Source organism: Sciurus carolinensis, chromosome 12 (assembly GCF_902686445.1).
Source record: "Sciurus carolinensis chromosome 12, mSciCar1.2, whole genome shotgun sequence".
In the NCBI taxonomy this organism is placed as follows: domain Eukaryota; kingdom Metazoa; phylum Chordata; class Mammalia; order Rodentia; family Sciuridae; genus Sciurus; species Sciurus carolinensis.
The window spans coordinates 105,448,671-105,472,201 of NC_062224.1; the positions used below are offsets into that span (position 1 = coordinate 105,448,671).

Below are 23,531 nucleotides of genomic sequence, written 5' to 3' on the forward strand. Positions count from 1 at the left end.
TAAGGATTGAACCCAGTGCCTCACACGTGCTAGGTGAGTGCCTTACCACTGAGCCACAAACCCAGTCCTATTTATTCACTCTTACTAGAAGATAGGCACCAGGCTAAATACTTGAAAGACAGCTGATTGAATTTGTCATCAGTTCCTTAATTATAAACACTATTATTAATGAGATAAAATTTATAAAGGTTAAATTTGTCTTACAGGAGAAACTTAACAGACAATTCCTCTATTATTTTCCTTTATCCTTTATTTCTCCCAGGACACAGAAGATGAATTGCAGTAGTGTTTAACCCAACAGTCCACAAAACATCTTTGAGTACATCAACAAAAAATCTGAGCATGGGCCTCCCAATTTTTATAAACTTTTACATTAATTTGTTTGAGCTGTCATAAAGAATACTACAGAATGAGTGGCTTAAACTACAGATCTATTTTCTCATACTTTTGGAGGTTAGTCCATGATCAAGGTACGAGAAGAGCTGGCCTGGTGAGCCTCTCTTCCTAGCTAGCTGACAGACACTATCAGGTTGTGTCCTAACATGACCTTTCCTTTGTGCATGTGTACTCCAAGAACCTCTTCTTATAAGGACACCAGTCCTATTAAATTAGAAGCCTAACCTTATGACCTCATATAACCTTAATTAACTCCTTAAAGGTCCTATCTCATTTAACCTTAAGTATCTCCTTAAAAGGTCCTATCTCTATCTCATGTAAGAGAGGGCTCAATACAGGAACTGGGGAGCAGGGAAGGAGGCATAATTCAATCCTTTTTTAAAATTATTTATTTATTTTTTATTTTTTTACAGACTATTTTGATTCATTGTACACAAATGGGGTACATCATTTTGTTTCTATGGTTGTACATGATGTAGATTCATACCATTTGTGTAATAGTATATGTACAGAGGGTAATGATGTCTGTCTCATTCCACCATTTTTCATACCCCCCTTCTCATTTCCTTCTACATAAAGTTCCTCCATTCTTCTCTCACTCCCCACACCTCCCGCCCCCATAATTCAGTCTTAACATTCCATCCTCTTGCCCCCTCCAAACTGATGTTCCTTTCATATGCAAAATATATTCACTTCATTCTAAGAGCTCCCAAAGTCTTAACCTGTTCCAGGATCAACTCCAAGTCAAAAGTCTTATCTATGTATTATCTAAGTTAGGTATGGGTGAAACTTGAGATATGATTCCATCCTGAGGTCAAATTTCTATTCAGCTGGAAACCTGTAAAACCAGAAGTTATATGCTTCTAAAATACAATGGTGAGATAAGCAAAGAATAGACATTCCCCTCCAAATGGGAGAAAATGGAAATAAGAAGCATGACAGGTCCCAAGCAAGTATAATAACCTAGCAAGGCAAATTCCATTTCCATCTAAAGACTAGAGAGTGATCTTTGGCTTTGATACTCTGGATCCATCATGATAGCAGTGTTACCTTCTGTTCCCATCAACTCTAGCTTCTAAGTCCACTGGGCCAGAAGCCCTCTGCCCCCCAGTCCCAGAGGCAAACTGGTCCCTAAAAATGAAAAGATGGATGTTCACAGTCACAGGCATGTGCTATTCTTCTCGAACTCCAGTGCTGATGCTTTCTAACACATGTGCTGCTTCTAGTTTGCTAAGTTCCAGCTGAAGGAGAAGGGTTTGGACAAGGAGGTCTCTATAAGTACAGCTCATACAAAGCAAAGTGTCCTCAAATCAACCACAGTAAAGCTAAAGAACTAGCTACAAAAGTCTCCAGCAGGAGGGCACCCTCTACTTGAAGAGTGAAGAAGCCTCATTGTTGTAGGTCTGGTACTGTGGCACTCAGTAAAACTAGATGTTATCGGAAGCTGAAGTTCTGGTTCACAAACTCCTCTTCCAGCCCCTGGTGTGAAAAATTGTTTAGGACTTCAAAACAGATTTGTACTTCCAAAATGCATTACTGGTGCTCCAAAGGAGACAACAGAGGCCTGTCTGGTTGGCCTTTTGGAAAACAGCAACCTGTGTAATATCCAAGCCAAATGTGTAATAATTATACCAAGAGATGCCAACTAGCATAGCTTATTGATATCTGTATGTATATTTTGATACATATCTGTATGTGTCAAAAACAAGCTTAAGAGTCCATTTGATGGTAAACATTTCATTCTCAAAAATTTTTTTTCTTATTATTATTGGTAGTTCTGAACATTAGATATTTTGTTTCTGTGGGGTTCAAAAGATACTTAAGTACACTGCAAGTAGAAAAATGGAACAGAAATGTATTGGCAGTTTTTTTCATTTTCATTTGTGTGTGAGTTTTCAATATAAATACAGGGTTGTAAAGCACTAACAGAAACCAGAAAGTTTGAGTAGTTCAACTTCTCATATGCAAAATATATTCAATTATAAAAGTAATTAAATTTTTGTGGACAATGCCAGCATTTGGATTTCTAAAAAACAAGTAAATTTCTTATTGATGGAGGGATGGGAAATGAGAAAATGGCCTCACCCTCTGAAACTAAGGAGGATTTCATCTGCTCTCTGATTTGCCCTGGAAGTCCCTCTTCCCTCATCTTAAATAATAAGGCATGTTTGCAGACAGAAAAGCTCTACTGTCCCATTCTACACAATCCTAAAAGTCTGAACGCCCTCCTTTATTTCATATTGCCTACTTCAATCCAAACTGGCAGTGTCTCTGCAGGTGACATCCCATCTGTATTTCTGGATTCTGCTGAAATGGCTAATCAAAGTCATGAATAATCTTTTTGTGGAGTGACTGCCCAGCCACATCATTGGTATTCTCTCCAAAAATGGTTTCTCACTTTTTTGAATATGGATAGGCTGAGATTTTCTAAATCTTCAGTTCTGGTTCTTTTTTGCTTACCAATTCCTTCAATTTACTCTAAGTAGCAAGGAGAAACTATGCCACACCTTTAACACTTTGCTTAGAAAACTTCAGTTAAATATCCTCCATCACTTTTAACTTCTACTTTCCATAAAACTCAAGGACACAGTTCAATCAAGTCATTTGCCACTGTCTAACACAGATTACCTTCCCTTCAGTTTCTAGGCAAATGATCATGCATACATGCACACAGAAAGTTACCTTTCTCATCAGGAAGAGATGGAACACTGTCACTTCGTAAAGAATCATCTGCAGCAGTCTGAACCTGTTCATCAATTGAACTTTCCATATTTTCACCACAAAGTTTCTTCTCATTTTCCTTAAAAGATAGAACTGAAGGACTTTCTTGGCGGCTGCTACTGCTACTACTTCTGTTTATGGATGTAAAGGAAACAAACAAAAAAAAAACAAATAAGGATCATAACTTCAGAGTAAATTTATTTGACCAAAGGACTGTGCCTTATAACTAAGATACGCAATGAAGAAACATGTCATATAAAAACAAAAGGCTAAGTAGATATGTCTGAGAATAAATTATTTCGGAAAAGACAAGTATGAGAGAGGATATTTCACTTTGAAATAATCACAACAGGCAACCCCTATTCTTAGATTATTGCTCCCTTTTTTCCTTTAATTTCGAAGTCAAACTTCTGGGAAAAGGGGCTTCTACTCACTATTTCTATTTCCTTTCGTTACATCATGATTTCTTACAATCTGATGCTATCCCAATTGCTACACTGGAACTATTCTTTTAAACAAACTAATTGCCAAATCAAATAATTGTTTTCTCGGGGGCTGGGGAGATAGCTCAGTCGGTAGAGTGCTTGCCTTGTAAGCACAAGGCCCTAGGTTCGATCCCCAGCAGCCCCCCCCAAAAAAAATTGTTTTCTCTGCAACATTAGATATTGTTGCGCTCCATCTTCTTTAAAAGCTCTACTTGCTAAGGAAACTGTAGTAAAAAGACTACTTTAGGGTAATCTGGACAAAAGATATTTTAAGACTTTGTATTATTTTCCCAACTTTTCTGAAAGTCTGACATGTTAAAATTGAGTGTTTAATAAGAATTCTTCTTTCTTATATTCCAGGATTCTACTCTCACTTATTTCTCTTCCCACCTACCTAAACTAAGAAGTTTTCCTGTGATTTTTGCCACTTGTTTCTAATTCTAATCTTTCCTTAAAATTATGGTATTCCCTAGAGTTTTATTTTGGTTCCTTTCTGTTTTATGTTACATAATATTGTCCTTGAGCAATCAGATGGCATGCCTTTAACTTTAACTACTATCATTTAGATTGAACCTGGACTCTGTATTAGTAGTTATGTCCTTCCCTTGACATTAAGTCTCAAGAATCCAAATGCCTACCACACTTCTGATTTTGTCTATCCTTCGGCCAACAAACAAAAACCATATTCTCACAAATGTTTCCCTTCTTGTTTTTTTTGATTGGGGCTGAGGTTGTGGCTCAGACGTAGAGCACTTGCCTGGCATGTGTGAGGCACTGGGTTCAATTCACAGCAACACATGTAAATAAATAAATAAAATAAAGGTTCACTGACAACTAAAAAGATATTTAAAAAAAAAAAAAAAGGTATTAGAAGCCTATCTTGATTCAGCTCTTAGAAGCCTCTCCAAATGCTATTTCCTTCTCTGAAATGCCTGCCCTTCTCTGTTTGCCTAATGAACTACTAATTCAACACTCATTTCAAGTGTCATTTCTGTGAAGTTCTCAAGGACTCCCACCTATTCTTCAAGGAAGGGTTCATCATTTCTATTCCTGTGTTCATATTGTTTTTTTTTTTTTGGTGTATATTTAAATGATAGCATTTATTGAAATATAATTTTTCTGGCTTAATAAAATGTTTCCAAAAGGGAAAATCTAATAAAGCTATAAAAAGGTACAATGCAGCAAACAGCAAGGGCTCTGGAGTCAAATGGACAGACAGCTGAAACTTAGTTCCACCATTAGTAGTTATGTGCTAATCCTTTACTCAATAAATAAGTAGATTGCCTACTGTGTGCTAGAAACTTTGCTGAGTTTGTGGCATGATCCCCACTAGAATGGCTATAATCAAAAAGTCTAAGCTGGGTGCAGTGGTGCACGTCTGTAATCCCAGCAGCTCAGGAGACTGAAATAGGAGGATCACGAGTTCAAAGCCAGTCTCAGCAAAAGTGAGGTACTAAGCACTCACTGAGACCCTAAGCAATTCAGTGGACCCTGACTCTAAATAAAATACAAAATAGGGCTGGGGATGTGGGTCAGTGGTTGAGTGACCCTGAGTTCAATTCCTAATACCCACCCTCCTCCAAAAAAAAAAAGTCTTGATGAGGATTGTATACTTCTGGTAGGAAAGTATAATGGTATAGAAGTTCTGGAAAATATTTTGGCAATTCTTGATAAAGTTAAAATATTTCAAAAAGTTAAATGCAGAGTTACCACATGGCCTAGAAATTCCACTTATACATGGATGTTCAAAGGAGCATTATTCATAACAGCCAAAAAGTGGAAACAACCCAAAGTCCATCACCTGATGAATGGTTTATCTGTACAACAGAATGTTAACTGGCCATCTAAATGAAATAGTGACATATGCTGCAATATAGATGAACCCTGAAAATATAATGTCAAGTCAGTCAGAAAGAACCAAATATTGTATGATTCCAACTTATATAAAAATCCCAATCCATAGAGAACAAACATAGAAAGTAGATTAATGTTGCCAGAAGAGGCAACAGGGAGTCTCTGCTAAAGGGCACTGCGTTCCTTTTGAGGGTGATGACAATGAAGCATTCCAACAGCTTCTAGTCTAGAGTGTAAGTGAAAAGTAAAAGAACAAGGATACAGACAGTGGTCAAGACTAACCTTTACATTCAGAGTGCTGTGGAAGAACACTGGAGAGATACCTAGAGCCACTGGGGTAGCACTGATTTTTGAAGGGCAACTGAAATGAACTAAATGAAGTGGAGAGGGAGGGTCTAGAAAGATGGTATATCACAGGTAATGAAACAGAAGACAGAGAAAACATTGTTCTTTTACCAGAGTATTGGAAGTAGAATTAGTGAAGTATGATAAAAGGGAAATTGCCAACACAAAGAGTTGGAGATGGACCAAAGGATCAACATTGTTTTTTTTTGGTACTGGGGATTTGTTATGGTTTGGATGTAAGGTGTCCCCTAAAAAAAGCTCACATGTGAGACAATGCAGGAAGGTTCAGAGGAGAAATGATTGGGTTGTAAGAGTCTTAACCCAATCAGTGAATTAACTCCAGATGAGATTAATTGAAGTGGTAGGTGTGGCTGGAGAAGGTGGGAATTGGGGCATAGCTTTAGGGTATATATTTTTTATCTGGAGAGTGGAGTCTCTCTCTGCTTCTTGATGGGATGCAAGCTGCTTCCCTCTGTCACCCTCTTCTGCCATGATGTTCTGCTTCACCTCGAGCCCCGAGGATTGGAGCTGGTCCTCTATGGACTAAGACCTCTGAAACTGTGATCACTCAAATAAACCTCTTCTCCTCTACAACTGTGCTGGTCAGATCATGTAAGCCTCAGCAGCAAAAAAGGTGACTAAAATAGGATTGAACCCAGGGGCACGCAACAACTGAGCCATATCCCTAGCCATTTTTTATTTTTTATTTTGAAACAGGGTCTTGCTAAATTGCTCAGGGCCTTGCTAAGTTGCTGAGTGGGACTTGTGATTGTCCTTTTTCAGCCTCCCAAGAAGCTGGGATTACAGGCATGCGCCACCACACCTGGCAAGGATCTACTACTGAGGGATTTTTATGCTATGCTAAATAATTTGAACTGTATCTTGAATGGTCTGAGAGGATCCAAACAGGTGAATGACTAAACTGACTGCAAATTTTAGAAAAATCACTCTGCTCACCATGTGGCCAATGAATATAGAGGGTAAAGATGAGAGGATGAGGAGAACTATTAGTAGTCCACTGCAGTAATTCAGTGGTTTAAACTTAGTAAATATCAGTGAAGGTAACAGTTAATAAAGATTAAATAAAAGTCATCTAGTTACACACACATAATAGATACTCAATACCTATTGGTAATTATCCCACACTAACTTTCACATTTTTTAGTTTTATGCTTTAAAATTTTGGGGGTGTGGGGGGGTTGGATCACTGGGGATTGAACCCAAAGACACCACTGAGCTACATCCCTATCCCTTTTTATTTTTTTATTTCAAGAAAGGATCTCACTAAGTGGCCGAGGCTGGATCCTCCTGCCTCAGCCTCCTGAGTTGCTGGGGTTACAGGTGCATTCTTATCATTTAATTTTTTTAATTGAGGTTTTATTATACTTGACAATGACAGTATCCTACCTAATGAGGAATGCTGGAAAATAACCTTTAAAACCTAATTAAAGGATGGAATCATAAATGAGAACTAGACATTAATACTGTGCTAAGTACCAATGAAAACCTATTTAATATTCCTATGATGATTATAATTAGTACATATGGTAATGTGAAATATGGGCTGTGTGCAATGGTACATGCCTGTAATCCTAGCGATCTGGGAGGCTGAGGCAAGAGGATCACAAGTTCAAAGTCAGCCTCAGCTAGAGGTCCTAAGCAATTTAGCGAGACCCTGGCTCAAAATAAAAACTAAAAAGGGCTAGGGATATGGCTCAGAGATAGAGCACCCTTGGGTTCAATTCCCAGTACAAAAAAAAAAAAAAAAAAAGAAAGAAAGAAATATGAATACAAGTAAAGTAAAGAAATGTGCAAAAAAAAATAGGCTTTGGAGGATGATAAATCGATTTCAATCTCTTGGTGTGTCACTACTATGTGACCGTGGGTGAAATGCTTATTAACATTTCAATGGGCCTCAATTCTCTAATCTATGCAGACAACATTATTTGCCTTGGAAAGACGCTGTGAAGATTAAAGAAAAACAACAAATACAATGCTTGTACAACTAGGCTCTCAAGGAGTAGTAGCTGTATTACATGAATGAGCTATTTGTAAATTACCTAATTAAATAGGCAAAGTCAGAACTTTAAAGGGCAGTCATTGTTCCATTTACAGAAATGAGAAATCAAGGAAAAGCAACATTTAAACCATTTGTTAGAGTTTGCCAAACTGTACCAATAAAGAAAAACTATCTTTACCTTCGATCATGATTCTTGTATCTTGAAGACTCAGAGTAAGTATCAAAGGAAGGGGAATACTTTTGATGTTTTGAGTCAAGAGTCTCTTCTTTACTCTGAGACAGTGAAAAAGATTGGTTTATCCTACAAAGAAAATATAAATTGATTAAACATCCAGTCTCCAATAAGAAAAATTTTGAAGACTATTTTAACAGTAATATGAGATAAAATCTTGAATGTATAGAAATTATGAAGTAACTGTTACAAAATATTTCAGGGAAAATAGGCATTCAACAATTGAAAAGGACATATAATACATAAAGGATATCTTCTATTTAATTAAGGGAAATGAACATAATAGTACTAATATCAATAATGAATGCAGAGGCTAAAAATCTATGAATTGAAGACAGTCAAAATATGATTTTAAAAAAAATAACAAACATGATCATGTCGCCCAGCTCCACCTAAAAAAAAAAAAAAAACTTTTATTGATTTTTTTCATTGTTTCTACAATAAACTAAAAAGTCCTGAAGTCTGCAAGGTCCTACCCAAATGCATTGTCTCCTCTCTGTTCTCTTCCTCTAGTCACATTGGACTTGTGTTCATTTTCTTAAATATGTCATGTTCTTTCTTCCTTCAGAGTTTTATAACTGCCTATTCTTTATCTTATTTTTATCACTGACTTCCCATCCACTAGATCTTACCACAAGTTTGACTTTCTCATGAATGAATGCCTCTTCTAACCTCCTTGCACCCCCATCTCCTGAGACATGAGTTCCTTTCTTTTATAACTCATGTCAATTTTGAAGTATTTACTCACTTAACTTAACTAAAGGTTATCTTCCCTACCAGACTTTATCCCATAACTAGATTCGTGGTACCCAGAATAGTAGTGCCTTGGACACAGAGATGAGTATCTGATGAATGAATGAATATTAACCTATCTGTTTCAGCTCTGGTCCTCAGTTGTTTCATGAAGTCTGGAAGGTGTTGACACTGGTGGTCATATAGTGTTGGCAGAGGAGCTCCTGAAGCAGAGATGGCATCTGAGATATGAGTTCGAGTCAATTCTGCCATCTAAATATGAACAAACAACAAAAACAAACACAGATGTAAAAAGATAATGTCACAGAAGAACTGAGAGGGAGCAGTGTCTTGGAAAGACCACTGGATAGAAAACACGCAAATTCTGCTATTAATATGTTAAATATCATGAGCAAGACATTCAGCCTCTTTAAGTTCCAACAGGCTCATCTTATAAAAACAAAGAGCTGAACTACATAATTTCTAAGGTAAAATAATCTACAAATTAGAAAACTTTCAAGTCATATAATAAGCAGTAATAAACCTTTTATAGATTAAAACTAATTTGGGTTTAGAATTTGGGAAAAGAATTCCTTTAAGAATCAATTCAGCAAGCCTAGGGAACCAAAAAAAAAAAAAAAAAAAAAAAAAATCAATTCAGTTACTTCTTTTTTTTCTAATTTTTATTGTAAACAAATGGGGACTACTTCTTTTATACGGCTTTCTAGACTAACAATGTGAACTACTTTTGCCCTACTCTGAACCACTGTTCCAAATGCTGCATATATTAGTCATTCAGCATTTATTCTATTACTGCTTTGAGCTATTTCTTCTATTGATGATTTAAAAGTATTTTTGAAACATTTTGTTATGTTTTCTACTATGTCAAATTTTCTTGAGAAAGGAGACTCAATTTTATATTCATTTGTACAACCCTATGGTACCCAAAATATAGTAAGTTCATGAATTTTTAATAACAGAGTCACTTCACTATAGTCCTAACTTTTGCTTAAATAAAATTATAACTGCTAAAATAAAATATAAGGAGATTATATATTTTTTGGAGAAAGCAATGAATTTATTTCTGGCTTTATGCTTGGCACAATTAAAAAAAAAAGACATGGACTAACATCATTCTGGATAAAAAAATGAAACATTATTATATGAAGCAGATAGTGGCCCTCTGAGGCCAAGATTGAAAAATAACTGCAATGAGGCATGTCGGAACTTTTGGAGATATAGAAATATTCTATTATTGATTATGGTGGTATTTACAGAAAATTACATACTATGTACTTAAAAAAGTATGCACTGCATTGTTTGTAAAGTTAATATCTTTTTTAAAAGCTAATCTCCAACTTTTTTCTGATTCCTAACATTCATATGTACAACACAATCTAATGAGAATTCTGAAATTTTTATATCAAAGGGCCCCCAATAAGAGTCACTGATTCAAATTATGCATTTGTTAGACGTAAGATCAAAGTTACTCAGACTCAATCTAAAAAGAAGCACTCTCCAAAGGTTCTTACCTCACATATCTGGCGAGCTGCATCTGTGGTTAGGCGGGCAGTCTCTGTTTGCTGAGCTGCTATTTTACAAGTTGCTTCCTGAAGGACTTCGGTTACTTCCCTTTGTGATTTAACTACCTGCTGTAATGATTCTGCATGAACCTACAAATAAAAGCAAGTAAGAAAAGAAGTTAGGTTTCGGTCTCCCCTGCACCCAAATTAAGTTTGTGTTTAAACTTTTTAGTTATAAACAGACACAATACCTGTATTTTATTTATTTTTATGTGGTACTAAGGATCCAACCCAAGGCTTCACATGTGGCTAGGCAAGCACTTGACCACTAAGCAACAACCCTAGACCCAAATTAAGTTTTAATCTATGAATTTGTTTCATAAATTAAGTGCCTTGTGGAAAAAACAAAAAAACAAAACAAAACAAAAAAAAAACACTGAACTTCAATCTGGATTTCATGATTTAAGTATTAACTCTATCATTCAGAGATGATATGTCTGGACAAGTAATTACAACATACCTCAGTTGCCACTTCTCTAAATTGGGATTAAATCTTGCCTGATTATTTCATAGGGTTGCTACAAATCTCATATGAAGAACTTAAACATTATTGTTTACATCCTTTCTTTCTTAGTCCTACGTAATTAAAAAAAAACTACAATGATTTCTAAGATATAAATTTAGGTTCGGAGAACTAGTACCTGCTACAAAATAAATTACCTGAGCTGCTTTGTTTCGAGTTTCTTCTAATTGTCTTTGACACTCCAGAGCTTCTTGTTCAGCCTTCAGTTTCAAAAGGGCCAAATCTCTTTCATGGCGTTGCTGCTGCGCCTTCAAATCAAGAAATGGTCAAATATTAACCATTAATATAAATAACATTATTAATTAATAATACTATTAACACTAATAAATATAAATAATATAAATAAATAATGAAATAATACTAAACTATTTCAACACAGTGACTTTCATGAACACAATGATTTCATCTTCTTTTTTTTCTTTTTTGAAACAGGGCCTCACTATATTGCCCAAGCTGGTATTATAGTCATGTTCCTTCTGTCTCAGTCTCCTGGAGATGGGATTATAGATATGAACCACCATGCCCAGCTCAGAAAGCTATGTTTCTAACACAAATAATTTAGAGCACTCAATTAGAGCCTAGGTCTGGGGTTGTAACTTAGTGGTTGAGTGCTTGCCTGGCATATGTGAGGCTCTGGGTTCAATCCTCAGCATCACATAAAAAATAAATAAATAAAATAAAGGCATTATGTCCACCTACAGCTAAAAGTGTTTTTAAAAAATGAGAGCCTAAAAAAAAAAAAAAAAAAAAAAAAAAAAAAGAGAGCCTAAAGGAAAGACAGTAAAGACAGTCATTAGTCATTTGTTAGATCACCCATGATGCATCAAGTAATATGGAAATATATGAAACTTCCAAGGCATGCAATTAAGAACTGATACCAAAAACCTGGTTAGAAAGCAAAAACTAAAACATCTAACTCTATGAAAAGAAAAACAGGTTCTATGAGTGAAAATAAAGACAATACCTCATACCTCACAATGTTGCCTGCTTTATTTTGACTTTGAAGGAGCAGTTTCATTAAAAATGTTGCACCCCCCCACCCCAAAAGGTACACTTTCACCAAGATCCTTTTTTACCATTATGTCATATGACATTAGCTATAAATTCATATATTTTCATGTCTTCTGGAACAGTACTGAATAACAGATTCTCTACAGGTTAGATAGGTTATATATAGTCATATAATGCCCTGAGCAAATCTGGAAATCCAGAATTAAAATGTACCCTGAAAATGGTAAAAAATCTCATTGTTCACTCAGATTTTAAGGTCAGCATAGCACTCTACTGCAAAAGGCCATTTTTGCACAAAGTTGACAACAGCCCCCCCCCACCCTCTATTAGAGAGCATTTGGAAACATCTAGGGAGTTTCCAGTGTCACACTAACTGGATAGCACTGTGGTTATTAGAGGATGGGTGCTGGAATGCTGAACAAAGTATGATGCAGCCTCACACAAAGAACTGTCATTGTAGCCAGGTATGCTTATGATCCCAGAGACTTGGGAGGCCAAGGCAGGTGGATCCAAGTTCAAGTCCAGCTTTCGCAACTTAGGGAGACCCTGTCTCAAAATAAAATAAAAAGAACTGGGGCTGTAGCTCAGTGGTAGAGCATCCTGGTGTTCAACCTCTACTACCGCAAAAACAAAACAAAAAAACAAAAAAACTAACTTTAGGTATTTGAGAAAGGTTAACCGGAAAATAAAATAGAAAAAAAAAATCCTACTAACACCAAAACCAAAATATTTCAGAATAAAATTTATGTTATATTTCTAACTAAAAATTATACTAAGAAAAATATTAAAATGAACAGAAAAAGACATCACATTCATTAATTAAGATGCATATTTTCTCATGGACTAGGGCTGTAGCACAGTAGTAGAGCAATTGCCTGGCAAGTGTAACGTACTGGGTTCCATGCTCAACACTGCATTAAAATGAATGAATAAATAAAGATATTGAGTCCACCTACAACTAAATACATACATAAAAAAGATGTATATTCTCCCAGACTTCTATAACCATTCTGATCAAAATCGTACCAGACCTGTTTTTTTTTTGTTGTTTTTTTTTGGAAGAAACTAACAAATGATTCTAAAAGTTATGTGGAAATGCAAACTACTTAACATGGACAAAACCATCTTGAAAGATAGTACAAAGTTGGAGAAATTACATTCTGATTTCAACACTCACCATAAAGCCATAGTAATAGAGATATTAAGAATAGAAATAGATTAATAGAAAAGAACAAAGTCCAGAAACAGATGTATATATAAGTGATTACTTAATCATTGATTTGTATGCTAATGTAATAGAAGTTTGTTTTCTTTTTTAAAGAAAATGGTGATGGAATAACTGAATATTCATATGAAGGAAAAATGAACTTGGACTCCCTTTGCTCATATAAACCTCAAAATTAACTTGAGGTTCACAACACTTATAAAAGACAAAACTAAAAAACTTTTTAGAAAAGCATTTATCTCTATTAGAGTATCTTAACCTCTCAGGGCAGGCAAAGATTTCTTAGAAAAAAAAAAGGACTACCATAAAAGACAAAAAGTTGAAAACAGGATTTCATCAAAATTGAAAATTTCTGGGATTGGGTTGTGGCTAAGTGGTAGAGCGCTTGCCTAGCATGTGTGAGGCACTTGGTTCAATTCTCAGCACCACATATAAATAAATGAATAAAATAAAGGTCTATGAATATCTAAAAAATATTTTAAAAACAAACAAAAAACTTCTGCCCTTAGAAGATGTGTTTAAAAGGTAAGCCAAGAACCAGGATATGATATTTTAATTACATCTGAAAAGAACTTGTTTCCAGAATATATAAAGAATTCCTATAACTCTAATTAAAAGAAAATCCAAATAGAAAAAAGATTTGAACAGACATTCACAAAAGATACAAGAATGGTCAATAAATACATAAAAAGATGATCAACTTCATCAGTCATGACAGAAATACAAATCACAACCTCAATCAGATGCTACTTCAGTCTCACAGGAATGACAATTTAAAAGAACTGATAAAATTAAATGATAGTAAAAACAGGGAATAACTGGAACTCTCAGATATTGCTGTAGGAGTATAAAATGTTATGACCATTTTGGAAATATTTATATATGCCCAAAACTGGAAATAATCCAAATGTACACCAATAGAAGAATGGACAAATTGTGACATATCCATCAATGGATTCTTACCAGGCAAAAAACAAAACAAAACAAAACAAAACAAAACAAAACAAAACAAAAAAACAGCTGATACAATAACAGATAAATCTTAAGATTTATGTTGAATAAAACAAACTAAACACAACAGAGTTCAAAGTATACTTTTACTTACATGAAGTTCGAAAAAAGGCAAAATAAATGACAATGCTAGGATAGGGATCATCTTGGAAGATGAACTGAAAATGGATTATGGGTCAACTTTCTGGGGTGATGGAAATGTTCTACATCTTGATTAGATGGCTGTTACATACCACCATATACTCTGGTCAATATTCATCAAAGCTACATGTTTAAAATCTGAAAATTTTACTGTAGGTAAACAACATCTCATTTTTAAAAAGAAGATACTGACAGCACTCTTATGAGGAACACTATTTAGACCTCTGGATTTTTGCTAAGGAAAAGTTCATATTATGCTGGCTTTATCAAAAATGTGGATCTTGGGTTGGGGTTGGGGTTCAGTGGTAGAGCGCTTGCCCAGCATGTATGAGGCACTTGGTTCAATTCTCAGCATCACATATAAATAAATAAGCTAAAGATCCATCAATAACTTAAAAAAAATTTTTTTTAATGTGGCTCTTACAATCTTTTTTGGTTTGGTACCAAAAAAAAGCATTAATTTAAAAAAAAAATTCTGGGGGCTGGGGATATAGCACAGTGGGTAGAGTGCTTGTTTTGCAAGCATAAGGCCCTGGGTTCAATCCCCAGCACCACAAAACAAACAAACAAACAAAAAAAAACTTATGGTCAATGAAAAGAGAAAATATTAAGAATGACTAACTTTCACGCTGTCATTAAAACAAAGCATAAAACAGTACCCTACGTGATAGTTTTTCCCATGGTTATTTATGGGTGATATCCAGCAGACTTCCCATTTGGTAGTTCAAAAGTTAATTTTTTAACCTGTCATTAAGATTATTTTAAGTACAAAAGAAAAGGAAAAAAACTCCAGAAAGATAAAGAAAAGACCACAATTACCTTTATGATCTGAGCCAAAGACACACTTTCCTGCTGAGCAAGTGAAATGCCTCTAACTCTTTCTACATCTGACAGTTGGCGCACTGACTCCTCGATGGCACTTAGATAACTGAGTTCTGCTGCCATACGATGTTGGAGGCCAGCAGGAGAAAAGCGCTTAGAACCTAGAGGGCATAAGAATTGTCAAATGGAAAAATTCACATGAAGCTACATATCAAGATTTCTAAAATTTGTCTCCAATGTTAAGAGCCAGAAACAAATCCGTTATCCTTTGTAGGACAGTGATTTACTAATGCAATGTTTTTTGTTTTTTGTTTTGGTACCAGGGATTGAACTCAGGGGCACTTGACCACTGAGCCACATCCCCAGCCCTATTTTCTATTTTATGTAGAGACAGGTCTCACTGAGTTGCTTAGCACCTCGCTTTTGCTGAGGCCAGTTTTGAACTTGAGAGACTCCTGCCTCAGCCTCCTGAGTTGCTGGGATTAGAGGCATGAGCCACTGTACCTGGCTTAATACAATGTATGTTAAGCTACTTCTTTATGTGCATGTATTTGCACATATGTATACAGATATATATATACCTATAAAAACTTCAGAATGCATAAATGGGATACATTTTTTAGGTGTGTTTTGAGTTATGCTGCCAACATGGGAAAAAACTGCCACTACTGCACAACTCAATCTCTCATGCTTTTCAATCTTTTGATTTCCCACATAGCTTTCAATACTTCAAAGAGAAGTCACATTCAATTAAAATAACATTTTCCAATGGTTCAACCGAAAAAGAAATCTTCAGGAAAATATGCAGTATCTTATTTAAAAAAATATAACTGTGTAGATCTACTTACCTGGTGTTGAAGTCATCTCTGTGGCTGGTCTGTTGGCAGCCAGGTTCACATCAGTGAAAGCTGCACTGGGTTTAAATCCTGTGGTACTTGGAGGAATTATCACTGAGGACTTAGATCTTTCTAAGGAAGTCCCCGGAAGGTCAAACTGTAACAATTTCTGGGAACTTGGAGATAGGGGAGAAGTTGGAGTTTTCGGAGTTCTTCCCTTGTCTGATGAGACACTAGAAGTTTTATTTCATAAAGACATTAGAGAAAGAAAACTACTTTGAGGGAAACGATTCATAATAACAACATAAATTACTTTCTTTACCAACATATGTTTTAACAAGTTATGATTTAGGCCATTTATTTATTCAACCGTCATTACACTGAATCAATGACTATGAATATTCCCCTAATTGCTAGATTTACAATGGTGAACAAGTTGAGTTCAAACCCTGCCCTGAATAAAATGGAAAGGGGGCCTCTTGATTAAATTGGTACTTAACTCCTATACAATGTATATATTATGATTCATTCATTGTAGTACAAGTAACATTTTCTAGAATCAATATTATATAATAAAAATATAACTATGTGAAAGTATGTGAAGTCATTTTACAAAAGGGTCTGAAAATGTCTCTGAAGTAACAACTGAGGTTATTTGTATTCAACAGGCTAACAATACATAAAACATTGTAAAAAGTAGGAGATAAAAACAGAGTATGCAAACTATAATCACTATAAAAAGTAAGTTTTCAAGAATCTGCATGAGTGGTCTAATAAACTGAAAAGGAGAAAATAGTTTAGAGGAAGAACTAATTCCAATAAGGAGACCAAAAGGATGCTGAAGAGTTGTGTTGAAAGAGTAGTAGAACACAGTTTGGAAGTAAAATTTGTAGAGAAAGATATGAAATACTTCGTGGTAGTCCAGTGGAAATACTTAAATAGAATTAGGTTCTTGGGTTGATTTTGGGGGTAACTAACCCCTGAAAGCACCCAAGAAAGGAAGAGCTTAGTCAAAAGACTTTACCATGAACACTGTGGAAATGGCTTTCAAAACAGAAAGATGAGTTGTGCCTGAGGCACAAAATCCCTGAACAAGAAGTTTTAACAGTTTAGGTGAGAGATGACCATATTCTAAAATTCAATGTAAATCCATGAACAAAGTCTATTCAGAACTATCCAATTTTTTAGGAGCTCACACGTGCACAGTTAACTGCCAAGGTGAAATTAATCAAATGAAATCTTTTAATACCAGTGATATTTTAACTTCAATTATATATGAATTAGAGTATAAAATATACATTACTTTACCTCACAGAATGCCCAGAAAGTTCTTCCAAAGTGCTATCGATGTCAAGAGTTTGCTCATAATCTTTAGCAGAAAGTTTGCTACTGGTCCCAGATTTCTTTCCTTGATGAGAACTACGCTCTGAACTAGACTGTACTTTTTCCTCATCAACAAATGAGTTTTGAGTATTTCCAGTGATTGAATCCAACCCTGAAAGGAAATTTCTTATAAAGTTGATACCCAATATGAGTCACCAAAGAGATATAACTGATACACAGATTTCAATAAAATAATTAAAAATTACAGACCAGAATACTTAAAAATTATCTTAAATTTAAAATATTTTCCATATCTAAAATAGAATAGTTCATCCTTTTGCCTCTATTTAATGAAAGTAATGTCTTCCACTAATATATTCTAGCTGCTATTAATAAGTTGTTCTTAGCTTGACTAATGATAAAAGATAAGTACATCAAACAAATAACCAAAAAGTTGGGTTTTTTAAAATATTTTTTTAGTAGTCAATGAACCTTTGTTTTATTTATTTATATGCAGTGCTGACGATTGAACCCAGTGCCTCACACATGCTAGGCAAGTGCTCTACCACTAAGCCACAACCCCAGACCCAAAAAGAAGTTTTGTAAGGATAAAATTCAGAGTTGGGGAGAAAATTAACAGCAACTGCCAACTGAACTTCACAACTCTTTTGGTGAAAAACTCCATGACAGGGCTGGGGTTGTGGCTCAGTGCAGAGTACTCGCCTGGCATGTATAAGGCACTGGGTTTGATCCTCTGCACCCCATAAAAACAAACAAACAAATAATAAACAATAAATAAACAAATAAAGGTACGGTGTCTACCTACAACTAAAAAAAAATTTAAAAAAAAACTCCATGGCAAGAACTATGTACATAAAAATGTTCATGTTCTCTGAGTAAAAATAACTTTACTTATTGAGATATATCATACAGAGTATTAAAATAACAAAAATTATGCATGATATTCAGTGCTTAACTTTATGCATTTTAACATGTATTTCCAACACAGAATACAATCTGAATTTCACAAATAATAGTAATTTGAACAATTTAAAACGCATTTCACATATATTACCCTATTGCTGTTAAACATGTCATGAAGTAGACACTATATCCCCAATTTACTAATGAGGTAACGAGAGCTCTATGAGTCTTAAAAACGTGCTTGAGGATACACAGTCAATGGCATACAGAGGACGTACATCCAGGCTTCCTCACCTAAGTTTATGTACTGTTCACTTTAATGATATGTTTAAATAGCAGCCTGGGAAATTTTTTTTATTATTTTTTTTTAAAAAAGCAAAATATAGACTTGCATATATATTTTAATGGCAGCTAAAAATTTTTTAAATGTATATAATTAAATAATCAAAAGAAATTCTAGCAGTGGGGGAGAAATAGGCTATACATGCATGTTCACAGCATCATTTTAGCATTATTCACAATAGTCAAAAGATAAAAGCAACACAACTGTCCTTCATTAGGTAAGTGAATAAAGAGGATACGGTACAAACATATAATGAAATACAGGCTATGACATGGGTGAACCTTGAAGACATTATGCTAACTGAAACTAGCCAGTCACAGAAAGACAAACATACAATTCCGCTTACATGAGAAAGCTAGAACTGGCAAACTCAAGGACAGGGAGTAGAAAAGTTGTTACCCAGAGGAGAATGAAAGTTATCATGTAATAGGTATAGAGTTTCAGTTTGGGAAAATAAAAACTTTCTGGAGCCGGATGGTGGTGATGGTTGCACTGCAGTGCAGTATGAATGCTCTTAATGCCACTGAACAGTACATTTAAAGCCAAACTATTCAAGGAATCATTAATCAATTAGCAAAGACTCTAAAGTCTATGATCTCTAGGCTGGAAGCAAACTATTAATACTATAGTAAAGATGCAGTGCAAGAACACATTATTCATTTAATACTATTCTTTGAAAATAAATACACATTTGAAAAATTGCTATTGACTTAAATAACCAGGAATTGTATATAATACAATATTTTATACAGGAAAGACCTAAATTACTACTGAGGAAAACGCATGAAAAGAAAATGTTTATTTTTACTTTAAAAGATTGCCAAATGAAAGTACATTTACATGCCAGGCTCAGTGGCACACACCTGTAATCCCAGCAGCTCAAGGGGCTAAGGCAGAAGGATTACAAATTCAAAACCAGTCTCAGCAACTTAGCGAGGCACTGAACAATTTAGCAAGACCCTGTCTCTACATAAAATATTTAAAAGGACTTGGGATGTAGCTCAGTGGGAAAGCAACCCTGGGGTCAATCCCCAGTACAAAAAAGAAAGTACATTTATATAACTCAGTTATATTACTCTAACCTACCAACCAACTGGGTAAGAATATTTTGCACAAAGCATGCAGATACTCTTTTTCACCACCAGAAGGAGTACACATAATAAAAATTACAAAGATTTTAGAACTCAGGATGAAGGAGAAGCTACATTTAAGATGATGTTATAGAAAAGGAAATATATTAACATTTATGGCATTATGAAAAGGTACTGGGGTAACTAAAAGTCACAAAACACTATTTTATCTGATCTATTTAGATCATAGTTTTTTAAAACCTACATTGCATCATCTCACACTCATATATTCAACATATAAAGTTGCACAGCATATTGTGGTAGACAGTAGACAGGATTTGGGAATCAAAAATCAGAATCTGGGTTTTGCCTAAATACGTTAGTGACCTCAGGTGAGACACTAACGGCAATGCACAACAACTGCAAAATAATTGAGCAAGGTCAGCATTTTCCAAACCTTTTGAGCTGAATTCTAAAGCCATGCAATATTGAGAAAAGAAAGAACCCTGGTCAAATAAATTTGGAAAATGCTTCAAAGTATAGCCTCATCCTTATTTTAAAATCAAAGAATACAACATATTAAGAGTTGGTAAGACCTGTAGGAAAGAAGCCTGTTTTACTCTAAAGGCATTTCCCAAATTGATGGAACCATGAAGTTCTTTTACTCTTAGAACATGTGTGAAAGACCCTTGTATTTCATGAGATAATACCGACTTCAGTAAATGCTGGTAAAATAATGTCTAAAGGCCTACTAAAGACTTTCAGAACACTTCCAATATGTAAGAGAATTATATCATGTTAATGATTAAGAAATAATTTCTCCTACCACTCTCAAATTGGAAGTATAAACTGGCACTCACTTTTTGAAAGGCTATTTGGCAAAAACATCCAATTTTAAACATGACATACTCTTTGCCCCATTATCACACTTTTGGGGTTTTGCCCTATAGGAAAGAACCAGGCTAATGCATAAAAGCATATTCATAAGGGTATCAAAACCAGCCATGTTTACAATGGAAAAAACAAAACTACCTAAATACCCAGCAATGGAAAATTGACTTAAGTATAACATATTCCAATAACAGAATGCTAGGTAGTCTTAACAAATGTTAATCCATGTTTATGGACAGAAAAAGACATCTATTTACCCAAAGATAGAAAAAAATAGCATGTATGAGATCCCATTCATGAAAAATTTCTTATTTCTTATTTTAATAAGAATTCTTATTAAAAATGTTAACATTTCACACCCATGAAGATATTTATTATCAAAAAGCAAAAAGTAACAAGTGTCAGCATGGATGTGCAGAAATTGGAACCCTTGTGCATCACTGATGAAAATGTGAAATGGTCACAGGTGCTATGAAAAACCGTATGGGTAGTTTCTTAAAAAAAAAAAAAAAAAAATCTGTTGATCGTTTATATATCTTCTTCTGTGAAGTGTCTGCTCAGTTCCTTAGCCCATTTATTGACTGGGTTATTTGTGTTTTTGGTGTAAAGGTTTTTGAGTTCTTTATAAATTCTGGAGATTAGTACTCTATCTGAAGTGCGTGTGGTAAAGATTTTTCTCCCACTCTGTAGGCTCTCTCTTCATGTTGTTGATTGTTTCCTTTGCTGAGAAAAAGCTTTTTAGTTTGAATCCATCCCATTTATTGATTCCTGCTTTTATTTCTTGTGTTTTGGGAGTCTTGTTAAGGAAGTCTGGTCCTAAGCCGAAATGAGGAAGATATGGGCCTACTTCTTCTATTTGGTGCAGGGTCTCTGGTCTAATTCCTAGGTCCTTGATCCATTTTGAGTTGAGTTTTGTGCAGGGTGAGAGACAGGGGTTTAATTTCATTTTGCTGCATATGGATTTTCAGTTTTCCCAGCACCATTTGTTAAAGAGTCTATCTTTTCTCCATTGTATGTTTTTAGCACCTTTGTCTAGTATGAGATAAGTGTATTTATGTGGGTTTGTCTCTGTGTCCTCTATTCTGTACCACTGGTCTACCTATTTTGGTGCCAATAACCATGCCGTTTTTGTTACTATTGCTCTGTAGTATAGTATAAGGTGTGGTATTCTGATACCTCCTACTTCACTCTTCCTGCTAAGGATTGCTTTGGCCATTCTGGGTCTCCTATTCTTCCAAATGAATTTCATGATTCTCTATTTCTATGAGATACATCAATGGGATTTTAATTGGAATTGCATTGAATCTGTATAGCACTTTTGGTAGTACAGCCATTTTGACAATATGAATTCTGCCTATCCAAGAACATGGGGGATCTTTCCATCTTCTAAGGTTTTCTTTAATTTCTTTCTTTAGTGTTCTGTAGTTCTCATTGTAAAGGTCTTTCACCTCTTTTGTTAGATTGATTCCCAAGTATTTTACCTTTTTTTGAGGCTATTATGAATGGGGTAGTTTTCCTGATTTCTCTTGTGACGATACATTAGCGACCAACAGATATATGAAAAAATGTTTAGTATCTCTAGTGATAAGAGAAATGCAAATCAAAACTACCCTAAGATTTCATCTCACCCCAATTAGAATGGCTATTATCAAGAATACAAACAACAACAGGTGTTGATGAGGGGTAAAAAGTACACTCATACATTGCTGGTGGGGTTGCAAATTGGTGCAGCCACTCTGGAAAGCAGTATGGAGATTCCTTAGAAAACTTGGAATGGAATCACCATTTGACCCAGCTATCCCACTCTTTGTCCTAAGGAGCATATTACAGTGACGCAGTGGCATCAATGTTTACAGCAGCTCAATTCACAATAGCTAGATTGTGGAATCGACCTAGATGCCCTTCAATAGATGAATGGATAAAGAAACTGTGGTATATATATAAAATAAAGTATTATTCAGCCATAAAGAAAAATAAAATTTTGGCATTTGCAGGTAAATGGATGGAGTTACATGCTAAGTGAAATAAGCCAATCCCAAAAAACCAAAGGCCAAATGATTTTCTCTGATAAGTGGATGATGATACATAATGGAGGAGGGGGGTAAGAGAAGAATGGAGGAACTTTGGATTGTGTAGAGGGAAATGAGGAGGGAAGAGGGTGAAAGAAGGAAAGATAGTGGAATGAGACAAACAACATTACCCTATGTACATGTATGATTACACAAATGGTGTGACTCTACATCAGGTACAACCAGAGAAATGAAATTTGTACCCCATTGTGTACAATGAATAAAAAAAAATAATAATAATTTTAAAAAAGAACCAATAAAAAAAACAAACTAAACAGAACTGGCATTTGATCCAGCAAGTCCACATCTTGGTGTGTACACAAAAACACTGAAAATAGGAACTCAAACAGATACCTGTACACCAACGTTCACAGCAACATCATTCACAATAACTAAAAGGTGGAAAAAAACCAAACATCCATGACTAGATAAATGGATAAACAAAATGGGGTTCATATATATGACAGAATATTAATCAGTCTTAAAAAGAAAATTCTGATACATGCTACAAGGATGAATCCTGAACATATGCTAAGTGGAAAAGTTACATACAAAAGAACAAATATTGTGTAATTCCACTTATATGAAGTACCACCCATATGTTGTCATACAGACAGAAAACAGAACAGTGGTTGCCAAGAATTAGGGAAGGAGGAATGGAGAAAGTGTTTAATGGACAATATGAGACGATGAAAATTCTAGAGATAGTGGGGATGGTTGCAGAACTGAATGTGTATTAAACGTATCTGAACTGAACACCTAAAAACAGTTAAAATGATAAATTTTATATTATATATATTTTGCTACAATAAAAAAATTTGTAAATGTTAACACTAGTTATCTTTAAGTATTGGGATTACTGATGATTTTTTATTTTCAAATATACTTTTCCATTTTGACTGGTTTCTTCCCCCTATTCCTATCCTCCCCAGTTTGAACTCAATGAGCAGCATTTATCTTTACAATTACAAAAA

The 23,531-nt window shown here is 34.9% G+C and overlaps 1 protein-coding gene across 1 annotated transcript in view; it reads right to left on the reverse strand.

Annotated features, from left to right (window-relative positions):
* The window catches only part of Cep350 (centrosomal protein 350), a 144,478-nt gene that overhangs the window by 64,118 nt on the left and 56,829 nt on the right, over positions 1-23,531 (reverse strand). The window contains exons 15-22 of the mRNA XM_047520182.1: positions 17,246-17,432; positions 15,950-16,170; positions 15,099-15,262; positions 11,029-11,139; positions 10,318-10,458; positions 8,922-9,058; positions 8,000-8,122; positions 3,079-3,248 (exon numbers count right to left, since the gene is read on the reverse strand). Of these exons, the coding sequence (XP_047376138.1) occupies positions 3,079-3,248; positions 8,000-8,122; positions 8,922-9,058; positions 10,318-10,458; positions 11,029-11,139; positions 15,099-15,262; positions 15,950-16,170; positions 17,246-17,432 (1,254 nt within the window). The remainder of the gene's footprint in view (positions 1-3,078; positions 3,249-7,999; positions 8,123-8,921; positions 9,059-10,317; positions 10,459-11,028; positions 11,140-15,098; positions 15,263-15,949; positions 16,171-17,245; positions 17,433-23,531) is intronic.